This window comes from Limulus polyphemus, unplaced genomic scaffold (assembly GCF_000517525.1).
Source record: "Limulus polyphemus unplaced genomic scaffold, Limulus_polyphemus-2.1.2 Scaffold2152, whole genome shotgun sequence".
Classification (NCBI taxonomy): domain Eukaryota; kingdom Metazoa; phylum Arthropoda; class Merostomata; order Xiphosura; family Limulidae; genus Limulus; species Limulus polyphemus.
In genome coordinates this window covers 157,122-175,632 of record NW_013667762.1, presented here as the reverse complement: position 1 = coordinate 175,632, position 18,511 = coordinate 157,122, and the positions used below count along the sequence as shown (strand labels likewise).

Sequence of the window (18,511 nt, the reverse complement as noted above, 5' to 3'; positions counted from 1 at the left end):
ACAACAGGTCAACAAAAGAATCATGTAACTCATCAGTGTTTAGATCACCTAAGATGTCCACTCGGACTTCTGAATCATCGGTTTTTATTTGAGGATAGTAATCAGGGACGCCAGCTGAAAATAAATAATCCACGAAGGAGGGGAACCAGGCAGTTAAGTCTCCAGCCGCTCGAAGGAGGGGAACCAGGCAGTCAAGTCCCAAGCCGCTCGAAGGAGGGGAACCAGGCAGTCAAGTCCCCAGCCGCTCGAAGGAGGGGAACCAGGTAGTCAAGTCCCCAGCCGCACCACGATTAGAGAGAAATTTGTTTATTTCCTAACTTTCAATAATTACTGTTTTCTAGCCGGTTATCGTCTTCAAGTTCATTCTTGGGAAGAAACTCCATGCACGTGCGTATTGTTCACAAAGGGTCGGCTTCCTTGGTAGTTGTTCTAGATGATATTGTAAATACACAGACGATTTAAAAAAAAAACTTTCTTTTCTTCTACGTATTGTATTCGTACAAATTTTAACTTTCCGTGTTTTTATGCATGTTTTATTTTTCTCATAAATTGATAAAACCACGAAATTAAATCTTTTGACAGACGCGTGCATATTATTTCTATAAATGTAGCATTTCTATATGCTTTGTAGTTCGTCCTTATCATATCATAGTGTTATGTTTTTTCATTAACGTGCGCTTACGGTGTCGAGTGTTTCCCTCTGTCGGGTTATATTAACCACTAACGCTTTTCCCAAAACATAGGACTGTTTTGGAGATACCCAATCGTTCGAAAAATTAATAGTTTGGATTGCGAAGTTTATTGAAACATAGTAAATACAAACGGAAATAGATATGAAACATACTTTGAAAACAACACACCGTACCTTTGCCATCATGTGTCCGCTAACATTGTGACAAGGATGACAAAGACTAGACTTCGTGTCTGTCTGTCCGTTTTTCACTTTTCAGTATAAGAATCTAAATACAGAGCTATATTATAAATGCTATGATTTGAATATGTTACGTTTCTCATATTCTCTACAATTTTCATCTTATTAGCGTTCTCAAACAGAATTAGAAGAATCTATATTACATTTTCTCCATGAACACCAAGCAACAGCGGTTTAAAAAACTTTACATAATTTGGAATGTATTGATGAAACAAGGGAACAGTACTATTAAGGGCATTGAACATTATATTATCAACCAATGTATATAACACTCATTAGGCTTGGATTTAAACTCCTACACTAATCTGATTTAATTCAAATTAATTTCCGATCGGAGCAAACTAAAAATTAACCTAGTAATTACTATAGCTAATTAAATATACTGTTCTTACGTTAGGGTCTTAGGCTACAGTGTCTCAAAGATTTTCCGAATTCTAAAAGTATACTTTATGAATAGTTTGATATATCACCCTTTTAATTGAAACTTAATTAAAATAAAATATGAAAACGTTATTTGTCTACCAATCCAGCCCGAATACTTTTAAAAACTATCAGTTGATGTTACTTTAATGTGATGACTTTTTAAGACTTTCTTCGCCAACATCCGTGGTGAAAAAAGATTTGAATGGCAGTACTGATGACTTTTCTTTGTCATGTAAATAAGATCACTGTTTATGTAGCAAATATTTATACGAGTTTTTGATTTTAAAGATAAGTAGAAGTTAATTTAATCTGATTCCGAATAAACAGATCTTCATTTCTGTGAAGAAATATTAATACTCTGACACTCTTGATCAGGGGCAATATTAATACTCTGACACTCTTGATCAGGGGCAATATTAAAACTCTGACACTCTTAATCTGGGGCAATATTAATACTCTGACACTCTTGATCAGGGGCAGTATTAATACTCTGACACTCTTGATCAGGGGCAATATTAATACTCTGACACTCTTGATCAGGGGCAATATTAAAACTCTGACATTCTTAATCAGGAGCAATATCAATACTCTGACACTCTTGATCAGGGGCAATATTAAAACTCTGACACTCTTGATAAGGGGCAATATTAAATCTCTGACACTCTTGATCAGGAGCAATATTAAAACTCTGACACTCTTGATCAGGGGCAATATTAAAACTCTGACACTCTTAATCAGGAGCAATAGTAATACTCTGACACTCTTGATCAGGAGCAATATCAATACTCTGACACTCTTGATCAGGGGCACTATTAAAACTCTGACACTCTTGATAAGGGGCAATATTAAATCTCTGACACTCTTGATCAGGAGCAATATTAAAACTCTGACACTCTTGATAAGGGGCAATATTAATACTCTGACACTCTTGTTTAGGAGTAATATTACAACTCTAAAACTAATATAATATAGCAGTGTAAAACTAGAGGGAAGGTAGCTAGTCATCACCACCCACCGCCAACTCTTGGGTTACTCTTTTATCAACGAATAGTGCGATTGACCGTCACATTATAACACCCCCACAGCTGAAAGGTCGTTTGATGTGACGGAGATTCGAACCCGCGACCCGCAGATTGCGTCCTAACCACCTGGCCATGCCGGGCCTCGTCATAATGCATTTCGCTTTGTCATGAGTGTTTCGATTTCTCTCTCCAGTGGCGATTGAAATCTCTCTAATATCAAAATATTATATGGCGTCTCATTATCGCAATTAAACCTTCTATTCGCACTATCGTTCGATTGTTTGTGAGTTTAATCTGAGAATTTCGCGCAAAGCTACTCAAGGACTATCTACATAATTTTGAACATCCCTAATTTTGAACTGATAGACAAGAGGAAAGGCAGTTAGTCAACAACGCTAACTGCCAACTCTGGGCTACTGTTGTCTGATCGAGTATAGGATTTGATCTATAGCGCACTCACGACCCCTAAGAGTGAAGCGAGTTTTTATGGTAAAGGGTTGTGAACCAATAATCCTCGAATTCACACTCCAGACACTTTCAAACTAGGCTACGCCATGCTTGCACTCTTCGAAACTCATAACTTTTCGCTTTAAATCTAATAAAATAAAAATAATATATTTTTTTCTATACTCATTACCGGGTTAATTGGTTTTTAGTTTAGGTCTAAGTCGGTAGATTACTCTAATTCAGAAGTTATTATTCATTCCAAAAAGTTTCATTTCATTTACATTTTTCCTAACATTCTTAGATCATAAATACGTTTTAATAATTTGTGTATTAGTTTTGAAAAGAAAAATAGTCTGTTTCAATTTTCATATATTAACGTTTAATACGTTCTCTCTATTATACTTGCTACTTAGATTCCACTTAGATTCTAATTAAAAAGCAAAAGCAAGAATTTTAATACCATAAAATTTGAAAGTTAAAGTAACTTTTTAGACCAATCTTTAGCTGGAAATCTTTCCGAGATGACGTTTTCACGTACCGATTTGAAATCTGAGCTAAGCCTAAGTAATTTGATGGAATTAAGAAAGGCTTCCAAGGCTCGTGACAAGATTATTTACGCGCAGAATCACAGTTTCCTTCTGCATATAAAACAAAATTATCTCACCGTGATAGACATAGACAATGCTGTGATCAGCCTAGTTATGTAAATTCACTCATGGCGAATCACATCCACAAAAGTAAAAAACGTTTAAATTCTGCACAGATTCGGTCGTTTTTCATTAAATTTATCAACAACTAAATACGGATCAAGCTAAAACGGCAGCGTAGCGGATCTCAACGATCTGAGCTCGCTAAATCAGGTTTGTAAGTCAAAACTAAAACTGCAATATTCCATTAATTATGAAGGATCAAACAACCCTAAAAAAACATTTATATTATCAATGTTCTGACTTCGCTAAATCAGGTTTGTAAGTCAAAACTAAAACTGCAACATTCCATTAATTATGAAGGATCAAACAACCCTAAAAAAACATTTATATTATCAATGTTCTGACCTCGCTAAATCAGGTTTGTAAGTCAAAACTAAAACTGTAACTTTTCATTGATTAATTAGAAAATTCAAACAACCCTATAAATATGTTTACATTTAAAAAATTTTTCTACATTCATACACATCCTAAGATAATTATTATTAAATAATATTCTACGTATTTTTTGCTGTAATTGACTGGAGTACTTCAGAAAGTAGAACATAGTTATAAAAAAAATTATATCGATAATGTTTTTCTCTTAGATAAATTTTTACTTTCATTCAAATGTTGTTTATAAAAAATATTTTCGCATGTTTTATTTATAAATAATCACAAGTAAGTGTATGGTTACAAATATTTTGTAAGCTTTTGCTCGTGCAAACCAATGGATACTTTAGTGCGATATCTTACTTTTCAGGATTTATTTTTATATGGCAGAAACTGGAATTTTAAATCTGAAAGGGACTTTATTTAAACGTGGTCTAAACAGCCAGGTCAGAGATCCTCCGGATTCAGGAATAATCGCCTTATTTTGACATACTGACCAGATGTGAGGCAGCCAGCAAACAGCACCCGCCGTCACAAAGAATTTGTTCGGCTCTTTGAACAGAATTATATAATTGTTTGTTTCTTTTATAACACACCTGAAAATGAATAACGTATTCAGCCGGAACTCGACTTTGCGATCTCAGCCGACACGTTAGCCAATTGTCCATACCAGGCTCAATTCAAGAGTAAGATTAAGGAATATATATATAAGGAATGAAGGATAAAGCCACTTTATTAATTAAAAACAAACAAAAAAAGACAAAAATGATGAAGTTCAACATACTGAATTTAGAAAGATAAGATAAACAGGTACAATTTATAAAGATAAGATAAACAGGTACTTAGAAAACGTTAAATTTTCAGAGCTCTGCCAAATGTGTTAAAATCGTATAGTTGATCTTAAAACTACAATAAAAAGTGCATTTTATGATAAAGTAGTAGCTGCCTGACTTTCTAAAATGTGCAAAGTACATAACTGGTTCCTTTTATTTTGTAGCTCTATCCGGAGTTTTCAGGTACAAATTTCTATTGAACAACTAGCAGAGGGCGCAGTGTGGTCATAGGTTAGCGTGCAAGGCTGTGCATCGGAGAAGGCCAAGGTTCGAGCTGCGAATTACCGCTGAACACTTTAAGGTGTGGGCGCATTGTAGTTGTGACAGTCAATCCCGCTATTCGATTAATGTGTGTTTTATTGAGTTTCGAGAGTTTTACCCGCGACTGATTTTAAAGTGACAGACTAGAAGGTAGGCAACTAATGAACGTCATCCACCGCTAACTGTAGGACTAGTCTTTTCAAAGTGAACAGTGGAATTTGACCGTCGCTTTTATAACACATCGACTGCTCCTAAGTGCGAAATGCGATTTATTTTTGGCGGTAATAGGTCAAGAACCACAGATCCACATACCGGAACAATACACCCACTGTCCGCGTTCGGCCCATTTATTTGACAGTATCTCTAGTCAGAACTTTAAAAATTATGAATGACTCAATCTTCACCTTGTGATCTCTGACCTGAGCTTTTAACCCCTGCTTCACGTAAGATACCGTTCAAATTGATTATGTGGTTAGTAAAAGGAAAGCTTTGATATATGATAATGATTTATAACCTGTCGCTGTGCTACGCCAGGAGGTATGGTGCTATGCTATTCTAGAAAGTATGGTGCTATGCTATGCTAGAAGGTATGGTGCTGTGCTACGCTAGGAGGTATGGTGCTGTACTACGCTAGAAGGTATTGTGCTGTGCTACGCTAGAAGTTATGGTGCTGTACTACGCTAGAAGGTATTGTGCTACGCTAGAAGGTATTGTTCTGTGCTACGCTAGAAGGTATGGTGCTGTGCTACGTTAGAAGGTATGGTGGTATTGTGCTGTGCTACGCTAGAAGGTATTGTGCTGTGCTACGCTAGAAGGTGTTGTGCTGTGCTACGCTAGAAGGTGTGGTGCTGTACTATGCTAGAAGGTATTGTGCTGTGCTACGCTAGAAGGTCTGGTGCTGTGCTACGTTAGAAGGTATTGTGCTGTGCTACGCTAGAAGATATTGTGCTGTGCTACGCTAGAAGGTATGGTGCTGTGCTATGTTAGAAGGTATTGTGCTGTGCTACTCTAGAAGGTATTGTTCTGTGCTACGCTAGAAGGTATTGTGCTGTACTACGCTAGAAGGTATGGTGCTGTGCTACGCTAGAAGGTATGGTGCTGTGCTATGTTAGAAGGTATTGTGCTGTGCTACGCTAAAGGTATTGTTCTGTGCTACGCTAGAAGGTATTGTGCTGTACTACGCTAGAAGGTATTGTGCTGTGCTACGCTAGAAGGTATGGTACTGTACTACGCTAGAAGGTATTGTGCTGTGCTACGCTAGAAGGTATGGTACTGTGCTATGCTAGAAGGTATTGTGCTGCGCTAGGAGGTATGATAATGTCACTTTCGCACATATCAATAACTAAGTCACATCAAGTTTCAAAATGCTCAACGATACCAGTAAACAATACATTTCTATGCTGCCAAGTCGAAAATGGCCGCATATGTTCACTCAAGCAATTCTTTTATTATCTATATCCATCAAAATGTGTTTTTTGTTATCCAAGCATTTTTTAAAACACAGCTTTAAGTTTACTAATAGTTCTTTGAAACAGGAACGTCTTTCATTGAAAAAAACTATCATCATGAGGAAATAGCAATGTAAAAAATGTCCACTCGTGTTTTTTCGTGGATTTGTTTTTAGTATCTGCTTATGATTGATGTATTATGATGTTGTTATTGTTTTTTTTTCTGTATATTCGCTAACGAGCAACTAATCGATATTCGCAGTTGCTTTAACATTATTTTTAACTAAGCACATTATATAACGCCACAGCGCAGCATGCTTTCTATTATTAAGTACAAAAGTCTGCAACTTGACGTGAAAAATGCCTCCACGTTTTGAAATAATTTTTACGTAATTAAAGACACAGAGAGGGAAAAACTCTTCTTATTTTAAAGCATTTTTTAACTAAACAAAGATGTGAAAATCGTATTCACGTTTCCAAGTAATATTTGATTAATTAAAACAAACACAGTGTTTTGATGTTTCTTAGCAATATTAAAAATATTATTTGAATGAAAATGACCAGGCAAGTGAAAGTAGTAGTTGCTATGGCTAAATTCGACGTTTCCCTTTAAGTAAGAAACGTTAGATTTAAGCATTCATGTACCGGATGCTAAGTAACTTTGTAGCAGAAATACACCTGTAAGTAAGACACCAGGCTAATGAAAATATGAAACCAGTACAAGGCGACGATCCAGCGTCCATATAAGCAAATACACACTCTGATTTTTTTCTTTGATTAATAAAGATTATTGTCATTGTGTGTTACACGTCGTGTAAAGTCTGTGTGTTTCTTTGCCCAAACTTAGATAGTTTTAACTAACTTCAGTGTCACTTCGTAACTTATCCTGACGATCCTCCCGTTATAATGCGGATCTACCTAATACTTTTTGAAGATATTTCTTTCATCCGAAAACAATCATAAAAGTACAGAGCACTGAGTGCGCTCTATTAAATCAGTATTTTAATCATATTCTCTCTTGACTATTACATTTATTGTAATTTGTCGTAGCATAAATATACATATTTCGCACTTGATAATTGAAAGCTACAAAACACTTCTGTTTATTTTATCTGAATTAAGTTATATTTTCTAGTTTTTCTTGACCACCAGCTGTAAGCCTAAACTCCTTATTAAAGTGCAAGCCTGCATTCACCAATTTGCCAGCTGTCAAACTATTTATTTCTTCGCCACACGCGGCCCCAAAGGAACCAACTTTCCTCTCCAGAACAGAAAGCTGTTAGAAACATTGGCAGTTAAAGTGACGTCATTAGGGCCTTCAGTCAGTGATGGTTAATGGGCAGACAAGTTTGCTCAGGCTGTCAGATCAAGAACAGCTGGTCAGTCAGAAATTAAGATAATCATCAACAGAAAGACGTGTATTAGTTTTCCAAGATAGTTTCACTTAGTGTAAATTGCGGTGATGTAGTTTACGAATGCATCCTGTCTGAGATTTTATTGCTAGTGAAGTTTCTTTGGGAGCATGCGCAGATTTGATAAAAGTACATAATTTCGTTCTGATGCATTTCATTTCACTGCTAAAAAATAAAAATAGAGCGTATTTTTAAATGCCACATGACGCTGGAGTTTCTTTCGAAAACTAACTTTGTAATTTATAGCAATGTTTTCAATATGATAAAGTAGGTGAATAAATTCATGCATCTATTCGAAAACTAACTTTGTAATTTATAGCACTGTTTTCAATATGATAAAGTAGGTGAATAAATTCATGCATCTATTCGAAAACTAACTTTGTAATTTATAGCACTGTTTTCAATATGATAAAGTAGGTGAATAAATTCATGCATCTATTCGAAAACTAACTTTGTAATTTATAGCACTGTTTTCCAATATGATAAAATAGGTGAATAAATTAATGCATCTATTCGAAAACTAACTTTGTAATTTATAGCACTGTTTTCAATATGATAAAGTAGGTGAATAAATTCATGCATCTATTCGAAAACTAACTTTGTAATTTATAGCACTGTTTTCAATATGATAAAAGTAGGTGAATAAATTAATGCATCTATTCGGAAACTAACTTTGTAATTTATAGCACTGTTTTCAATATGATAAAGTAGGTGAATAAATTAATGCATCTACTGTTCACTAGAATACTATTTTTCGAGTAACAATAGTTAGAACTCGAGGAACATAATCAAAGCTAGGTTTAGTTTTTAACTAGCTATGTAGAATCACATTTATGCTAACACTGTATATGTAGTACAACTACTTAACATACACTGTGAAGTCGGACTTCAGTTCTTAATATTTCATCATTATAATATTCTATGAAATCCATATTTGTCTAATACATGAATATTTACATTACATTCAATTTTCCAGTAATATACATGTAATGGATCAGCATAAGCTTGATTTCAATGAAATACGAACTCTCTTTATGTAAAACTTTCTTTTTTCATTCCAACTAAAACTATTATGTAACCATAAAACACATTGTTACAAGAAAGTAATTAAAACACTGCTATACATAAAAAAAATCCTGCTTAACAACAGTGGTGTTAAGGGTTTTCTTGCAGCAGCAGTAATTAGTTCATTTGAAGTGTAAAAAGACCTTTCTTAGAGCAGCAGTAATTAGTTCATTTGGAAGGCTAATGTCCCTTTCTTAGAGCAGGAGTAATTATTTCATTTGAAGTGTAAAGAGACTTTTCTTATAACAGCAGTAATTGGTTCATTTGGAGTGTTAAGATACCTTTCTTAGAGCAACAGTAATTGGTTCATTTGGAAGGCTAATGACCCTTTCATTTGGAGTGTTAAGAGACATTTCTTTAAGCAATAGTCATTGGTTCACTTCGAATGTTAAGAGACATTTCTTAGAGCAGTAATAATTAATTCAACTGAAGCGTCATTGGTCACGTGCAGAAAAACACAACTCAGAATTCTTACTCATTAGATCTTTAGAAGATTTAATACTTTTGTGAACAGATGTAAACCACATGTTTCCACGAAACTCGAAGTTTAACTTATACTGAAATCAAAGATATAATATTACACGAAACGGATAGAACGTAACTAATCAGAAAGATTTCACATGAAGTTTAAGCAACAAATGGAATTATGATACCACACTAATGCATCCAGAAATACAAATATGAGAGGGTTACGTCAGTTCTGAGTATCGTTTTTAATTCATATCAAAGGACGAGATAGTGCCATTATTAGGTCCTTTATATGGCAAACAGTGTTTACTCAATCGAAGTCAATTTTCTAATGGGAGTTACTCTCCGAAACAACATGGGTTTCAGTTGATTTCATGTTGGACGTGTGCAAAGAAATGGTTAAAATCGATTCATAACACTCTACCTGTAGTTATCATGATAGCTTAAGTTTATAATATAATTTTAGTGATGTTAAGTAATTTTCCATCAGGGTATTTAAAACAGAAAGTCATTAATACGGATTGTATATATATCTTAAAAAGACTCATCTTCAGTTTTAACTTCGGCACAAGAAATTATAAATATCAAAGTTCCTTATCATATCGTTACTAGATGCTTGAAATATAAGCTGCATACATTTGCAAGTATGAATACTTGATTTCCAAATGAGCAAGCACTTTCAACGCCTCTCTCAAATCTCTGTGGTACCCTCACAACGTAACTGAAAATTAGTTGCCAAAACTCTATGATAACCTCAAAACTAAAAGAAAAGTTTTCTGACAAATCTGCATAGCAGCTTCACAGCACATACCTAAAACCCTTCTGTCAAACCTCTTTGGTAACTTGACAGTGTGATCTAGAATTAGTTATCTTATAACGCAGAGAGATATGGCATAAGATACGGTGTATAGGTTAACCAGATCAAATGACATGTCGTATATATAAGATACGGTATGTAGTTTAACCAAATCAAATGACATGTCGTATATATAAGATACGGTATATCCAAATCAAATGACATGTCGTATATATAAGATACGGTATATCCAAATCAAATGACATGTCGTATATATAAGATACGGTATATCCAAATCAAATGACATGTCGTATATATAAGATACGGTATATCCAAATCAAATGACATGTCGTATATATATGGTTTGCTTAAACTACATACCGTATCTTATATATACGACATGTCATTTGATTTGGATATACCGTATCTTCCAAATCAAATGACATGTCGTATATATAAGATACGGTATATCCAAATCAAATGACATGTCGTATATATAAGATACGGTATATAGTTTAACCAGATCAAATGACATGTCGTATATATATATAAGAACAGTACAACCATAGAGTTTTTAAGTTATAGATATAAACACTTTATATTTTTGTCGATCCACATTACCTCATGTTAATAAAATAAGAACCATTAAAGACATTCATTAACAAATAACGTCTTGTAGTTTGATTAAATACCAATTACCAGAATGTCAGCTGCGTTGTTCGTTAATTCATTGTTTGTTTCTTAGATTTTACGAGCAAAGATGTTCAAAGGACTAAAACCGATGTTAAAACCGTCCCTTGATTTCTACCTATACACTAGGGGGGGGGGGAAAGCTGGTCAATATCAACCACCGCCAACTCTTGGACTACTCTTGTTTGACCGAATCGTGGGATTCGACAGTTACTCTAAAAGCACACCCGAAGCCCAAAATACAGATCTGCGTTTAAATTAGAACGGCACACAAACCTGAGATTCACGATCCAAACATTGGAAGAAGTTATTATGTGCGCATTCTCTTGTTTTGTTTCAACACATTTATTCTCTTCCACCTACCAGAGAATGGTATGTACGTAGAATCGTGCTTTATAGATACATCCAAGTCTTTACACAGACATAAGAATAGATGACGCCTGAATACCACTCTTACTAATAACTGATCATATTGAAGTCTTCACAGAAGTAATTCAGACACACAGAAAGATTAGAACAAATAACAGAAATCCCCATTTGAAACTGTATATATCGTAACTGTTTCAACGTAGGTAATTAATTATAGGAATAAAGGTATGGTCCAATTTAATCATCAAACGATTTTGAAAGGAAAGACAAATGACATAACAATCTTTTACACGTTACAAAATAATACTCTCGGACCGGGCAATGGGAAAGTTAGTGTACTGGGTATAGGTAGCATTTGAATGGTTTTCTACACTATACAAGCTGCATGGGAACGGAATCAGTGAAAGTCCAGAGAAAGCAAATTAACTTCCAATTCACAATTTTAACACTAAATCAAAATTTCCAACAGATGTTTCACAGACGCAGAAATAACTTGTACGCTGTTGTAATGTTCAATGTTGACATCACGATACAATGTCACAGCAGAAATAACTTGTACGCTGTTGTAATGTTCAATGTTGACATCACGATACAATGTCACAGCAGGATCACTTACATAGCTGTATACCGGGTGTGGCCTATGGTTCAGCATGTCGGACTGTGGATCTCAGAGTCCATGGTTCGCGGTCCGATGCCACAACAAAACACAAACTCGTTCCCCACTTTAGGAGCAGTGGGTACGTTCTAAGAGTGACAGAGTAGCCCAAGAGTTGGCGGTGGGCACTGTTGACGAGCCGACTTCTCTCTAGTCTATTTTCATAATTAGAGACAAATATCCCTTGCATACCTTTATATGAATATCCGAAAGAAACAAATCCACACGTTCTAGCAAAATTAATAACACCCCAACCAGTTGTTGTAATAAAACATTACAGCTAATATAGTTGTTACTGGTTATTTTTAGCGCAAAGCTACACAACGGGATATTTACGCTCTATCCACCAGGAGGAATTGAACCATAGATTTTAGCATTGTAGATCTGGAACTCACTACTAAGCCAGTGGTAAGTCTGGGAGCTTATGGCGTTATTTAATCGGGTGTCAATACCCGTGGTGTACACAGCACAGATAGCCCATTGTGTAGTTTGTACTTAAATATCAATAAACAAACTCATCGGAAGTATACGGTTGTTGTAACAAATAAACAACAATAAAAACTTAAGATCGTAGTAAAGGTGAGATTGCATCACCCGTACTTTCAACACCATAAAGGAAATAAATAGACATTCAATCCATGTGATAGTTGTACACATTTTCAAATTACATTCTCGTAGTATTCGAGTTAAGGTGCTGTATAAAATGTCTTTAGTCACACACAATAAGACAAGTGACATGTGCTGACAGATGTGATAGTTGTACACATTTTCAAATTACATTCTCGTAGTATTCGAGTTAAGGTGCTGTATAAAATGTCTTTAGTCACACACAATAAGACAAGTGACATGTGCTGGCAGATGTGATAGTTGTACACATTTTCAAATTACATTCTCGTAGTATTCGAGTTAAGGTGCTGTATAAAATGTCTTTAGTCACACACAATAAGATAAGTAACATGTGCTGGCAGATGTGATAGTTGTACACATTTTCAAATTACGTTCTCGTAGTATTCGAGTTAAGGTGCTGTATAAAATGTCTTTAGTCACACACAATAAGATAAGTAACATGTGCTGGCAGATGTGATAGTTGTACACATTTTCAAATTATATTCTCGTAGTATTCGAGTTAAGGTGCTGTATAAAATGTCTTTAGTCACACACAATAAGACAAGTGACATGTGCTGGCAGAAAGCGGAGGAAACATTAGATTGGCGTTTCCTGTGGAAGAACAAATGATATTAGGCCTAGGGCTAGAGTCAAAACTGAAATATCGATAGAGCCTGAATAACTACGAGGACATGGTAAAAAAAAAACAAAAAAAAAACTCCAAATCATACGGAAGAAATAAGATGTTAGGTGTTCGAATAACCTACAAAAATGAAACCTAAACCATTTACTCAAGCCAATAGAGAATCTAGCACATTACCGTAGGGAGTAATTTTGGCATTGCTAGGGGGGTCTAAGGGCATGCTCCCCAGAAAATATTTGAAAAGTTAATCTTATAAGATTGAATCTTGAGGCATTTTAACTACAGCTCCCCTCCCCCCCCCCCCCCCGTAGCACAGCGGTACGTCTGCGGACTTACAACGCCAGAAACCGGATTTCGATACCCGTGGTGGACAGAGCACAAAGCTAAACAAAGGGCTATCTGTGCTGTGCTACCATGGTTTTTAACGTTATAATCCTCAGACTTACATATGCTACTGGAGGTGGGGGTAAGGGTGGCAGGAGATTCGCCGTGAACAAAATAAATAGGTGCTAAACATATCGACGTTTGCGCTAAGGCTCGCATCTGCGATAATCCAGTCTGTATTATCATATGCAAAATCGTTCCTATAGAATACAATTAACCTTCTTACTTTTTAGTTTTATAAATCTGAAAAAAAACTCAACGAATAATGCAGCTATAATTTTATTATTATTAAAATTAACATTCATTTAAAGAATTCTTCCATATCTATTAGGGAAACTCTTTCTGTGTTTATTCTACTTCGATAAACATATATATATATATATATATATATATTAAGGTTGAGTTTTAAAAAATCATTCAGTTCATAATGTTATCAGTGCTTATTTTCTAAGTAAAAGTAAAATAGCACTGTATCTATGACTTTTACATCAACATAAATGAAAAACGTCAAAGATGCTACTACTCATCGTTAGTACACCTGGGTATAGTACAGCGAGAAAAATCTATGATAGTAGCTCTATATATATACGCACAATATATGGGTATATACACCACTGGCTACACGGAAAAGCTATAAGATGTAATAACCTTCACATTATCAAGGACGAGCTTCCTACAATCTATTCCATTATCTTCTGACAAATGGGAGATTTAAGCATGATTGGCTGCGGCACTTTTACGCGCGCCTTGTATTCGTTTTATTTATGAGCTATGATATATATATATATAGTTATATATAAACTGTCAGACTGAGATGTGGGTATGCGCAACAAAAAAAACCTGCTAAAATTTTAAAATTTCTAATGCAGGACATCGATTTCTGACAAAAAAAATGTCGGTGTTTGATAAAGTAAAAATTACTTAACGTTTGATAATAAATCTAAATAAAGTTCGGGGGATTTTAATGTAAAAAAAAATAATTTGTTTAATTTTAGTATTCAGTTATATAAGAATTCTAAGCCTCATGGTGGACGTGGAGTTCAGTTAAGAAGAAAATGCCTAAGTTCTGCATAAAAACTCAATACTAAGAGAGGTTAGTAGATGGCGCTTCAATTAAGTCGATTTCAAATTCGAGTGCACTTCCGTATTGCAGTATTTTACCATAAGCACTTATGTTAAAACTTATGGTACAACCTTGCTGTTTTTGTTTGTTTTAAACGCAAAGCTGCACAATCGGCTATATGCACTTCACCCGCCATAGGAATTCAGCCTCGGATTTTTGCGATATAAGCCTTCAAATTACCGCTGAGCCACTGGGGATAGTCTGCTAAAAAACAACAACTAATATTTACCCAAATATATGTCCATAGGTATGCCGAAGACGACAAAATATCAGGTGTGAAATGTCAGTCATAACACCAATGATCAACTAAGAGTTGAACCACTAAACACAACAGTTAAGCAGAACCAGCAATTTAACATAATGTTTCCAAATCGGAAAATATTGGTGGTATTAAACAAAATTACACCACCAAAACATACCTCACAGTTTAATATTATCCAAGCACCAAATAGCAGACTATTCGGATATTACGAGTACAGAATACGTATATTCAACAAAATTATATAACAAAATTACACCACCAAAACATACCTCACAGTTTAATATTATCCAAGCACCAAATTGCAGACTATTCGGATATTACGAGTACAGAATACGTATATTCAACAAAATTATATAACAAAATTACACCACCAAAACATACCTCACAGTTTAATATTATCCAAGCACCAAATAGCAGACTATTCGGATATTACGAGTACGTATATGAGTTTCCTGTTATGCGAAACGGTAAATGGAGTAGTCCTAAATATGGCTGGATTCAGTTCCAGACTGGAGAATTTATATGCTTATGTAGTAAAAATATTATAAATTTATCATTAACCTCAACATCAACATTTTAAACTGTTTTGTGCCTATGATAAAGGATTGTTTCAAAGCTGCTTCAAATAAATGTGTGTATTTTTGAATTATCGCCATTTTATTCAAACGCGTGTCGCTGTAACGTTTTAATTTATTTTTGTATCTAATTAATAATCTATTATTATTACTGTCCATCCGCGAAAAAAACCGACAGTATGTTTGTTTGTTTCGGAAATTCGCGCAAAACTACACAAAATATATCGGCATTAGTTTGTTTCGGAAATTCGCGCAAAACAACACAAGATATGTCGGCATTAGTTTGTTTCGGAAATTCGCGCAAAACTACACAAGATATGTCGGCATTAGTTTGTTTCGGAAATTCGCGCAAAACTACACAAGATATATCGCCATTAGTTTGTTTCGGAAATTCGCGCAAAACTACACAAGATATATCGGCATTAGTTTGTTTCCGAAATTCGCGCAAAACTACACAAGATATATCGGCATTAGTTTGTTTCCGAAATTCGCGCAAAACTACATAAGATATATCGGCATTAGTTTGTTTCGGAAATTCGCGCAAAACTACACAAGATATATCGGCATTAATTTGTTTCGGAAATTCGCGCAAAACTACACAAGATATATCGGCATTAGTTTGTTTCGGAAATTCGCGCAAACTACACAATATATATCAGCATTAGCTAGCCCTAATTTTTAATTTTTAGCTGACAGATAGAGAAAAAGCAGCTAGTCAATCAGCACCCATCGCCAAATCTTATCTGACCGAATAGTGGGATTTGATCGTCGACCTTCTAGGGCACCCACGGCCATCTCCAAAATACGAGACGTGATCCAGGAAACCTCAGATTCATAGTTCGAGCACACTAGCCACTATGTCATGCCCGGGTCTTGTTTTTTAATTATTTTAAAGAAACTTAACGCATGGAAACATAAGACCAGGCAACTGTTAAGGGTTAGTAAAGCTTTCATTTCAAAATTAATAGCAACCGATAGTAGAAAATGAAAAACAGATTTGAACTCTCTCGTACCCGAGCCTCGTGCTGGATATACATACCTTAATTAAGCTTTTTTTTTTTTCGTTTTCAAAAACTGTATTAACTTAAAAGTAAAGATAGACAGTTATTGTTATATCTTCATGAGAAAAAAAAAGTCTTTGGAGTTTCAACATCAAAAGAAAAACGTTGTGTTTATATCAGTTTTTTTCATAAATGCAGAACAGGCATTTCCGTGATCACATGAAGCAGGTTGTGACAGTAGGATAAACATGTAACCTAGACATTCCAGTGATTTTTACATGATAAAAGTAACGACTATCACTCACCAACAGCGATAGCTACAACAAACCAAAGTATTTTCCGCATCTTTGACGGCTGAGAGGAAGTCATATCGCTGGTCGCCCTTGCTGCTCTGGTTTTCACTCGCGGGGCCTCCGAGTCTCTTGCAAACACGCGACATAGAGCGACGGCAGCTCAGCGTAATGCTTGTGGAACCATACCTCGCGCAGTCCATAGATCGATCTGAACCTTTCCCCTTTGTCGCATGTTTCTTCAGACAGCAGGTCACAACAGCATGACGTCACTTCGAGGTTGACCAACTGTAGGATAGTTATCTTCTTCTGATAACAAATTAGCGAGTGTTTACAGATAATTCGTAATCGGGAGAAAAAAACAAACTGAACGTTCATGTTCTTCACTACCTATCCCTCCCCCAGTAATTATGCGCTAACGCTAAGTATCAGGATTCGATACCTGGCACAGTATAGCTAACTCATTGTATAGCTTTGTGCCTAATAACAAATAAATAAAAATTCTTCTTCTATACTGTACAATCGCATTACGTCCTATTTTAGCCTTAAACATAACAGTTATTTCAATTTTACAAAAAGTTCTTCATTTTATGTGACGTATTCTTGCACAGCCCGAATTATCATTTTGTATTTCTAAACAGCGAGAACAGTTATAGTGGCCTCTTTATTTCAGTGATAAGTAAAAAGTATGATACTGAGTCGTTTCCAAAGCTCCCAGGTTTTAAACTCAAGATGATAGATCAGTTCTCTTACGGCACCAAAAACAAACATTTCATCTTGTTTGATGAGCAACGTTTCCTGTTCATACTGTTTTCTTTAATTTTCCGTTCCTAACCCTATTATTACAGCAGCAAAGTAACGCACTGTTTATGTCGTGGAGTGTTTTAATATTGTTATTAATGAAACTAAATTATCAGTTATTATTGTTCTTACATAATATGATAAATTTAAATGCCCTAATTGTTAGAGCATCTTTAATATTCCAATAAACGTTGTAATTATGCCGAAAAAATGACAGTTGCATAACCTTGCAATCTCACTAATTAGCGGTATAGACGTATTTGAAATAAGAAAAAACAGGTTACTTAGGTAACGGTCATTAATACTATTTTTTCAATTCTCTTTTAATGCTTCTTATCACTGAAGAACTTCGCAAAATATGGACAAAAATTCTGATATAAAATACACATATATATAAATGAACAGACAAATCACCGTATTTACCTTCTAAAATACACATGTATATAAATGAAGAGACGAATCACTGTATTTACCTTCTAAAATACATCATATATAAATGAAGAGACAAATCACTGTATTTACCTTCTAAAATACATGCATATAAAAATGGAGAGACAAATCACTGTATTCACCTTGTAAAACACACATATATATAAATGAAAAGACGAATCACTGTATTTACCTTCTAGAATACATCATATATATAAATGAACAGACAAATCACCGTATTTACCTTCTAAAATACACATATATATAAATGAAGAGACAAATCACTGTATTTACCTTCTAATATACACATATATATATAAATGAAGAGACAAATCACTGTATTTACCTTCTAGTATACATACATATAAAAATGAAGAGACAAATCCATGTATTTACCTACTAATATACATATATATATAAATGAAGAGACAAATCACTGTATTTACCTTCTAAAATACACATATATATAAATGAACAGACAAATCACCGTATTTACCT

The 18,511-nt window shown here is 34.8% G+C and overlaps 1 protein-coding gene across 1 annotated transcript in view; it reads right to left on the bottom strand.

Moving 5' to 3' along the window:
- Nucleotides 1-16,903, bottom strand: part of LOC111087438 (cell adhesion molecule 3-like) — a 28,523-nt gene extending 11,620 nt beyond the window's left edge. The window contains exon 1 of the mRNA XM_022394064.1: nucleotides 16,799-16,903. Within this exon, the coding sequence (XP_022249772.1) occupies nucleotides 16,799-16,862 (64 nt within the window). The 5' untranslated portion in view covers nucleotides 16,863-16,903. The remainder of the gene's footprint in view (nucleotides 1-16,798) is intronic.
- Between the last annotated feature and the right edge of the window lie 1,608 nt (nucleotides 16,904-18,511).